The 10198-nt window shown below is 43.3% G+C and overlaps 1 protein-coding gene across 3 annotated transcripts in view; it reads left to right on the top strand.

Annotated features, from left to right (window-relative positions):
• The window catches only part of LOC140548968 (6-phosphofructo-2-kinase/fructose-2,6-bisphosphatase-like), a 26121-nt gene extending 16133 nt beyond the window's left edge, over window positions 1-9988 (top strand). For 2 of the 3 annotated variants that reach the window (XM_072672141.1, XM_072672143.1), the window contains exons 6-14: window positions 887-943; window positions 1025-1146; window positions 1337-1544; window positions 2371-2517; window positions 4021-4125; window positions 4254-4383; window positions 4477-4539; window positions 5491-5555; window positions 8259-9988. In XM_072672141.1, coding sequence (XP_072528242.1) covers window positions 887-943; window positions 1025-1146; window positions 1337-1544; window positions 2371-2517; window positions 4021-4125; window positions 4254-4383; window positions 4477-4539; window positions 5491-5555; window positions 8259-8318 — 957 coding nt within the window. In that variant the 3' untranslated portion in view covers window positions 8319-9988. Of the gene's footprint in view, window positions 1-886; window positions 944-1024; window positions 1147-1336; window positions 1545-2370; window positions 2518-4020; window positions 4126-4253; window positions 4384-4476; window positions 4540-5490; window positions 5556-7462; window positions 7589-8258 lie in introns of all 3 variants that reach the window. The other variant, XM_072672144.1, reaches the window with a different exon arrangement.
• Window positions 9989-10198: the final 210 nt, after the last annotated feature.

Raw genomic sequence — 10198 nt, 5'->3', positions numbered from 1 at the left:
ACCATCATGGTTGTGATGGTCATGCAGGTCATGTTGGTCAAAAAACCATGGTCATACTGGTCGACCAGCTTGGTCAGGTTGGTCATGCTGGTCAACCAGCTTGGTCAGGTTGGTCATGCTGGTCAACCATCATGGTTGTGATGGTCATGCAGGTCATGTTGGTCGAAAACCATGGTCATACTGGTCGACCAGCTTGGCCAGGATGGTCATACTGGTCGACCATTGTGGTTGTGATGGTCATGCAGGTCATGTTGGAGACAGCCAGTGGTCATACTCGTCGACCAGCTTGGTCCTCCTTGGCCAGGATGGTCATACTGGTCAACCATTGGGGTTGTGATGGTCATGCAGGTCATGTTGGTGAAAACCAATGGTCATACTGGTCGACCAGCTTGGTCCTGCTTGGCCAGGATGGTCATACTGGTCGACCATAATGGCTTTGATGGTCATGCAGGTCATGTTGGTCAAAAAACCATGGTCATACTGGTCGGCCAGCTTGGTCAGGTTGGTTATGCTGGTCAACCATTGTGGTTGTGATGGTCATGCAGGTCATGTTGGTGAAAGCCGGTGGTCATACTGGGCGACCAGCTTGGTTAGGTTGGTCATGCTGGTCTACCAGCTTGGCCAGGATGGTCATACTGGTCAACCATCATGGTTGTGATGGTCATGCAGGTCATGTTGGTCAAAAAACCATGGTCATACTGGTCGACCAGCTTGGTCAGGTTGGTCATGCTGGTCAACCAGCTTGGTCAGGTTGGTCATGCTGGTCAACCATCATGGTTGTGATGGTCATGCAGGTCATGTTGGTCATAAAAATTATGGTCATACTGGTCGACTGATTGGGTTATTATGCTTCAACACCATCTCCTGTTCGCTGTTCCTTTCCTAGGTGTTTTTCGTGGAGTCAATTTGTGATGACCCGGAAATCATTGCTGAAAATATCAAGGTAAACAAAAGATTTGATGAGTGCTTCAGTCCTGTGATCGGATTCAAGATGGTCAACACTTTTGCTCCTCTGTCCCTCCAGCAAGTCAAGCTCAGCAGTCCGGATTATGTGAACTGCGACAAGGAGGAGGCTGTGGCGGACTTTCTGAAGAGGATCGAGTGCTATAAGGTCACCTACGTTCCTCTGGATGATGACCGAGACAGGTGAGCATCCCACTGCCAGTTCCTGACTGCTCTTCTGTACTGATACCAAGCTCAGAGGCACAGAGGTTGTACATTTTAAGTGTAAATGGTTTGTTTGAACAATATTGGCAGATATTTCAGCCTAATAATGCTCTAATGGTTTATAAAATCTTTAGTTTAATGTCTCTCTCTCTCTCTCTCTCTCCTACAGGAACCTGTCGTATATAAAGATCTTTAACGTGGGGAGCAGGTATCTGGTGAATCGTGTGCAGGATCATATCCAGAGCCGGATTGTGTACTATCTGATGAATATTCATGTCACGCCGCGCACCATCTACTTGTGTCGCCATGGGGAGAGCGAGCTGAACCTGCTGGGCCGTATTGGAGGGGATTCAGGGCTGTCCCCGAGAGGAAACAGGGTGGGCATTATTATATGCATGGGTGAACCTCTGTACTGGATCAGTACTGAACTGGATCACACTGGTGATGAACTGCACCTTAATGGATCAGGAGTGAATCAATCAGTGAATCAGCTGCATTGTTTTTTTTTACCGTATTATACTCTCTCTCTCACTGTCTCTGACTGTCTCTCTCTCTCTCTCTCACTGTCTCTGACTGTCTCTCTCTCTCTCTCTCACTGTCTCTGACTGTCTCTCTCTTTCTTTCTCACTGTCTCTGACTGTCTCTCTCTCTCTTTCTCACTGTCTCTGACTGTCTCTCTCTCTCTTTCTCACTGTCTCTGACTGTCTCTCTCTCTCTTTCTCTCTCTCTTTCTCTCTCTCTTTCTCTCTCTCTCTCTCACTGTCTCTGACTGTCTCTGTCTCACTGTCCCTGACTGTCTCAGTTTTACCTTCCCTGTGAGAGAGACAGTCAGAGGCATTGAGAGAGAGAGAGACAGTCAGAGGCATTGAGAGAGAGAGAGAGAGAGAGAGAGAGAGAGAGTATAATACAGTAAAACACAATACAATTGATTCACTGATTGATTCACTACTGATCCATTAAGGCGAGGTTCATCACCAGTGTGATTCAGTTCAGTACTGACTCAGTTCAGTTATAGTCAGCCGCACCGACGTGTCCTGAACTCTGTTTGAAAACAGTTCACTTAATAATCTCAGCGTTTCCACACTGCTGCATACTCTCTCTCTCTCTCTCTGCGCCGCGGGACGGACAGTATCGGCCTATATGTGGGATATATTTCCGCCATAGTTTCCTGCACATCACAGTAGTGTCTCTTGCTCCTCCCAGTTTGCTGCCGGGCTGGGGAAGTATATCAGGAGCCAGTGCATCCCTGACCTGAAGATCTGGACCAGCCACATGAAAAGAACCATCCAGACAGCAGAGGCGGTGGGCACTACCTACGAGCAGTGGAAAGCCCTCAATGAGATTGACGCTGTGAGTACTGAACAGAGCTCAGGAATGAATGAATGAATAAATCAATCAATAAATAAATAACGGCGTGCTGCCATGTCCCTGCCTGTTTTATATTCTTCTGGGCTACTTCAAACCCCACTGTCAGTGTGCCAAGCGGGCCGGGCTGAGACACAGAGCTGCGTCCCAAGTCAGGGCCTACAACCTTTCGGAGGCTGCATTCGAATCCCGATTGCGTCACAGCGCCTCGACAAGGCTGTCCCCTATTAAAGTCTCCTTTGTACACGGCCAGGAAACACGTCCTTCTTTTCCATGGCAACGAAGGACCCAAAGGCTGGGTCCTTCCCCGGCCAACAAATCCCAAGGTTCGTTGCGTGCCAGCTGCAGCCGTCTAGGCTATGCCTTCGTATACCGCATCCTTCAAAGGATGCAGCCCCTGATTTGGGACACAGCTGGAGCTACAGTCTGGATTTGGATACGGAACCTGGAGCACCTTATCTAGTACCTCGCTGGGTGCAACATCGCCAACGTGGTCTGGAGCTGCCCTGTTGAGTTCATCTTATGCATTAATCATGTTTACTTATCAGGCTGTGGCTAGACTGCTGGATGCCGTCTGGTCAGCAAAGACGTTGCTGACTATAATAATCCTATATTTTGTTGTGAAGAATAATATAATATAATGTAAAGGATTAAATGTGATTAAATATGATTAATAATTGTAATATAATAACCCAAAATAACATAATATGATGATAAAGTATCTATTTAAAAAAAATTAATTAGGGGGGCAGTGGTGGCTCAGCGGTGGTTAGAGCTCCGAGCTATTGATGACCGGGTTGTGGGTTCCATACCCGGGCTCAGAAAGCCACGCTGCCACTTTTGGGCCCTTGAGCAAGACCCTTCACCCTCTCTGCTTCCCAATGGCTGCCCACCGCTCTGTGTGTGTGTACTCACTGTCCACCGTCACTGTCCTCTGTGTGTGTGTGTGTGTTCACTGCACCGATGGGATGAAGCCAAATTCCATCTGTCACAAAAATGTCACAAATGGTGTATACGGTTGTCTTGTCTTGTCGAAATTGTATATATATAATAATAATATTTAATTAATAATAATAATAATAATAATAATAATCAATGTATTAATAGAAGCCCTTAGTAATGAGTTGTTTTGGAGTTGTAAGTTTGGTTAGTCTTATAGGGAGAAGGTCTTTTATACCTCATGGTGTGGCTGCAGGAGGCTGAGCTAATTTGAGGCATTTCTGAGCCTCTAAATAATCAACGCTGGTGACGTTTGCTGCTCTAAATGAACACCTGTTGTCTCAGCCTGCAGCTTTGCCACATGGACAGAAGATCCGTTTTCCACTTCTGCTGCTTTTGGCTCACAGCTAAACACCAGTGCCTTCCCCAGTGTCTCCTCACACCATAGATAATTACTGCCTGGCTGTAACAGCATCTCTCTCTCTCTCTCTCTCTCTCTCTCTCTCTCTCTCTCTCTCTCTCTCTCTCTCTCTCTCTCTCTCTCTGCAGGGTGTGTGTGAGGAGATGACGTATGAGGAGATTCAGGAACACTTTCCTGAGGAGTTTGCGCTCAGAGACCAGGATAAATACCGCTACCGCTATCCTAAGGGTGAGGTAAGGGTCAGATCACTGACCGCACCGGAGCGGTCAGCTTACTACACATCCCACATCGGTCACATCCACATCCAACACTGGACACATAAAGCCTGATGCCCCCCCCCTCTCTCTCTCTTCTGTCTCAGTCGTATGAGGACCTGGTGCAGAGGCTGGAGCCAGTCATAATGGAGCTGGAGAGACAGGAGAACGTTCTGGTGGTCTGTCACCAGGCTGTGATGCGCTGCCTGCTGGCGTACTTTCTGGACAAAAGTGCAGGTAGAAAATGACCCTTAGAATTCAGTAAAGGCCCAGTTTCTGGTCATGGGTTGGTTGATTGGTCACATGATTTCCTCCTTTGCTCCTCTTTAGATGAGCTGCCATATTTGAAGTGTCCTCTGCACACGGTACTCAAACTCACCCCTGTTGCCTACGGTCAGTGACCCTTATTCAGTATTCATATATATAATATATATAATTATTCATATATTCTGTGTCTGAATATATAACATTTTCCATATAGTTTTGCATGTTTTTCCATTCATTTTTTATATAAAAATATTAAATTATTAGTGAATCTATGTATTTGTATTCATGTGTTTTTAATTTAGCTCTAGATACCAATACATATTCCTTAATCAGTTGACAGTCTATAATTTGAACAATTTTATATATATATTTTAACCTGAATTCTCTGTTATCATGATTATTTTTCCCTATATTTTCCATTTGTTTCCATTTTTCTTTAGATATCATTATTCATTCTATTACCAGTTAATTTATGAATTTGTAAATGCTTATTTTGAAGTTAAAACCCTGCTATTTTGAACCACAACCAAACGAAATGATTCTGATGTAATATGCAAGAAAAATATAGATTATCATATTTTATTCGTTTTTTTTTTTAATTATTTAGTTTTTATTATTTATGCTTAACAAAAAAATGTTGGTGAAAATAATATAGTGTAATGTAAATGATAAAATAAGTAATATTTATAATATTATTAATGATAAAAACATAATAAATATGCAAGAAAATATCCCAAAAAACTGCTGAATGTCCTTCCTGCTGGCGTTTGCTGTTGTGATTGATTGGCTAGATGACTTCTAACCCATCTAGAGAATTAAAAGCACACAGCTCCACCTAGTGTACACAAATAGTAACTACTTTGCTTTACTTTGTGGCTGTTACCAGATGTAAATCATTCATATTGAACAATTCTGCTTTTATTATTATTTTTATAATTATGAATTATTACATTTGAGGGTCTTGAAGTGCTGATTTTGCTAAACTGGCTGTTTCTGTACAAATGTCTGTTCTTAAAAAGCTCGCTGTTGCTCTTCTCACTCTCTCTGTCTTGTCTTTCGCTCGTCTGTCGTCTTCAGGCTGTAAAGTTGAGTCTGTTTTCCTGAACGTTGAAGCGGTGAACACACACCGAGACAGACCTGTGGTGAGTTCAGCATGGTACCTACAATTACAAACTCCTACCATACATGCAAAACCAGGACAGACTCCTCCACTTACCATGTAGACCAAGTTCTTGCATCACTTCCTGAAATAATAAACGTAAATAAATAAAAGTTTCCTGTTTAAACACGAAGTTCTTGCAGTGACCACAACATGACCACAACATGCAACATGCTTGGTTTTCGTAGACCGTGTTTAAACCACGGTGGTCAGGGCTGCTGAGCTTGCTCACCTTTGCACAATGCATTTTTGCATGGCAGGAGCTGAAGGAGACCTGAATATCAGCTCAGTTGTTCTGAATGGAGGTAGATCAGAGGTTAACGGCAGCAGGCTTCAGTGATATTCATCTGACTTTGCCTGAAACTCTGTTCATTCATGTGATTTCTGCACAGACACGCATGTGTTCTACAGGGTTTAGAGGCAGAAAGGCTGCATTCATCTCTGCGTGTGTGTGTGTGTATATATGTGTGTGTGTGTGTGTGCGAGGGCTGAATGAGTGTGTGAAGAAACCCTCACAGATGTCATTATATAAGTATACTCCCTCACAAAGTAGAAGACTGCATGTTTTGGGGCTCTATCCCCATCATATCCTGCATTTCTGTTTTTTTTTTTTTTCCCCTGAAAACCGTCAAAAGTAGGGCTGGGCGATATGATAAAAATGGTATATCATGATATTTAATATAGAGCTGGGCCATATGATAGAAAATCCTTTTTAAAGTAGGGCTGGGCGATATGGTAAAAATGCTATATCATGATATTTAAAGTAGGGCTGGGCGATATGGTAGAAATGCTACATCACCATATTTAAAGTAGAGCTGGGCGATATGGTAGAAATGCTACATCACCATATTTAAAGTAGGGCTGGGCGATATGGTAGAAATGCTACATCACGATATTTAAAGTAGAGCTGGGCGATATGGTAGAAATGCTACATCACGATATTTAAAGTAGGGCTGAGCGATATGGTAGAAATGCTACATCACGATATTTAAAGTAGAGCTGGGCGATATGGTAGAAATGCTACATCACGATATTTAAAGTAGGGCTGGGCGATATGGTAGAAATACTACATCACGATATTTAAAGTAGGGCTGGGTGATATGGTAAAAATGCTATATCATGATATTTAAAGTAGGGCTGGGCGATATGGTAAAAATACTACATCACGATATTTAAAGTAGGGCTGGGTGATATGGTAAAAATGCTATATCACGATATTTAAAGTAGGGCTGGGTGATATGGTAAAAATGCTATATCATGATATTTAAAGTAGGGCTGGGCGATATGGTAGAAATACTACATCACCATATTTAAAGTAGGGCTGGGTGATATGGTAAAAATGCTATATCACGATATTTAAAGTAGGGCTGGGTGATATGGTAAAAATGCTATATCATGATATTTAAAGTAGGGCTGGGCGATATGGTAGAAATACTACATCACCATATTTAAAGTAGGGCTGGGTGATATGGTAGAAATACTACATCACCATATTTAAAGTAGGGCTGGGCGATATGGTAGAAATACTACATCACCATATTTAAAGTAGGGCTGGGCGATATCATCTCCTTTTGGATGTTTGGATCCTGTGGAAGTTGCTGTGATCAATCTGCTTAATGTTTAATCACTTCTCTACACTTCTCTGGTCTGCAGGAACAACACTTCAGCAAAAATGGGCGTGGCTAAACTGACACACAATGACTGTGTGTTCACCTGTAAATGTGGCCGTGGTTGTGACATCACAACCATACTGAATTCAGAACAGGCTGCTTTTGGTAGCTTTCTTCCCAAATATGAACTGGGACTGTTGTAAGGTTCAGAAATGTTCTCCTGCTCCAAAAAGCCAGGAATTCTCATTTTCCCAACCCTTTAAACTTCCCTCTCCACTAGAGTGATGAACCTCAGTGCAGTCACGCTCCCCCGTTCCGCAACACTCGTGCCCAGCCAATGGCCAGTCCCATCCCAACCAAAGCCCCCTGCTTACAAGACCTGGGCCTTACTGAACTTAGTTTGCAGGTATAGCGATCAAGAGGATACCACTGTTCCAACTCACTCAGTCTAATCAGCACTAATCAGCAGTGTCTAATCTCGGATGTGTCGTTTAAACGTTGAGATGGCAATGATTCATCCTACATCCTTCACTTTGAACCTTCATCATCAAAGTGATTAGTGATTAACAGCTTGTAAATAGTGCTGACTCTGGAAATTGTGGTGTTTATAACATGGTGTGCATTCTCGTGGGTTCTTTACTGTGGTCATAATACTCCCCTAGCAAGTCTGGACTGCACGGATTGGTCATGGATTGAAGGTTGGATCAGACATGGTGTTGGACTGGGTTTTTACAATTTTACAGTTGACGCACTTTATTATTATTATTCAGGAGCTAAATTATCGCCCAGCTGATTTCACTGATTGTCGTAATTTGCTTGGGCCCCGTAATTGCCGCCGCCGCTGCATTACAACATTACAGTCCTTACAATCAGCACTAACCTGTCTTAATCAGCACTGAGGCATGTGGGAATTGTAGGCACTGCATGCAGCAGGTAACTGCTTTTGATTTTGATCATCCGTAGACTCTAAAGTCTGAAGTCTAGACTCTTAAAACAGGTATGGGGTGTTTTTAAACACCTTCTTTAGACTGTCCAGATCTTCTATCGCTAAGCTCTTTATTTTGTGTGTTTTCCAGAATGTCAGTGTGGACAGAGATGCTGAAGATGCTCTCGTGACGGTTCCAGACCACATCTAGAGCTCCAGAAAGGCTCTACAGAAAAACACACTGGAGTTTTATCCTCATCAGAATCACTACCCTGACCCTGTCTGTCGGACGACTGGGTGCAATCTTCCACCAGTTTGGATATTGGTTTTAGTGAATGTGATTCGTGATGTAAAATCATCCCAGGTTATGTTGACTTAGTGAAATGCCCTCTCCATTTAAGGGGGTTTGATTGAACTACAGATCAAAACAAATCAAAGAACTGAGGCTAATTACGTCAAGTCAAGAAATTGAGGCTAATCCTCGGCTAATGTCGGAAGCTTGTGCTGTTTTTAGAGGAATAGTTTGGTGAAAAATCAACACCAAGTCTACGCTTACCCCAAACGATGTCTTTTTTACGTTTACACCGAAGCTGCTAAGCTAACACAGCTCTCACGTCATAGACACGTACAGTATAGCCCGCCAGTTAGCATGTTAGCATAACTGCAGGCCGAAGTAGTCTAAATCATCTCCTCAATCCTCAATGTGAAAGTGTTAAGTTCTTATGTCTACTTTAGGCTTATGTGTTTTTTTTCGTACACTATGACACTGCCAAGTATGTGGACAAAAGTATTGGGACACTTGGTTTAATCATCGATTCCTATAAATCATCCCCAGTTTATTTCAGAAGTACTGGATGCAGTTCTTCCACTGCTCCACAGCTAGCATTAGGAAATGTGGAAATGAGCTTAGCGCAGTCTAAAAGCGGGCAGTAAATAAATGAAATTGAAATAATAATATAAATATAAGCGCTGAAGGCTTTTCAGCATCATCAGCAAATTTGAGCTTTGTCCCATTTCCATGCTTCTCTACCAGCCATCCTGAAGACTGAATTGTTGTCCATACTGAAATTAAGGCACAAACTCCAGACACTAACTGATGTCCTGACGGGTTGGCTATGTTTGGGTTAGGGTGTAAACGGGCTGAACTGATGCAGAATGATGCTCAATGCCATGCTCAACTAACTAACGCTAACTTTTGGCACATACATGAGCTGGGACTGTCTGAGTGCCGAGTCCAGTCCAGTCCAGTCCAGCCCAGCCGGCGGTCAGTCCAGCCAAAATCCATTACAACTAAATAAGCCGGTTAGCTTGGTTAGCATTGAGGTGTAAACTGTGCAAACCTGATTTTTCACCAAGCTCTTCCTCTTCTGTCGCCCGGCACAACCTGGAGTACCCAGACTGCTATGGACCAGCAGACTGTTTCCATCAGTGGTGCACGAGGACTGGTCATTACGGTGCACTGCCATGATGTATGATGAACATGCTAACAACCCATCACCGGTCACTGTCCACGTGTGGTGCTTCCTCTCTGACCTGTGACTACCGTGATCTTGGCCTGGGCGAGGTGTTTTTACGCCTGGGACGGGTGTAATGTGTTTATTCGGTCAGTGTTCGTCTGAGACAGTGTGGTGTACACGCCTGTAGCGAGAATTATTACTGTCAGAGTTTTAATATAACGGGTCACATAAACGGCAGGGCCTTGTTTAGCCCCATGGGCTAAAAGATTATTACCTGAACTACTCTATGGATTTACATAAATACTTGGAGTGATTTCAAGTAGTTGAGTAATTGTAATTGTAATTGTACATTTAAAGCAATAGGGGTTCATTCCTGTTTAAATTGTGTTTGCATTCGTAAAGCATTAAAACGTCACTTCACGGACTGGACTGGTCGCCTTAACTCGTCTTGTCGCTCGCTGTCTGTCCGATGTGATGTGATGCCTTTGTTGTGAGATTTGTAAAATGATGAGTAAACGGTAAAATACAGCAACTAGTCCGCTTTACTGTTAGTCAATCACACAGTACAGAGTACACCTGCCACACCTGAGCAACCACCTGGGATACCATGGCTACTGATGGAACATTCAGGTCC

The sequence above is a fragment of the Salminus brasiliensis genome, unplaced genomic scaffold (assembly GCF_030463535.1).
Source record: "Salminus brasiliensis unplaced genomic scaffold, fSalBra1.hap2 scaffold_88, whole genome shotgun sequence".
NCBI lineage: Eukaryota > Metazoa > Chordata > Actinopteri > Characiformes > Bryconidae > Salminus > Salminus brasiliensis.
Note: the sequence above shows the minus strand (reverse complement) of the source record. Positions and strands in the feature narration are given on the sequence as shown.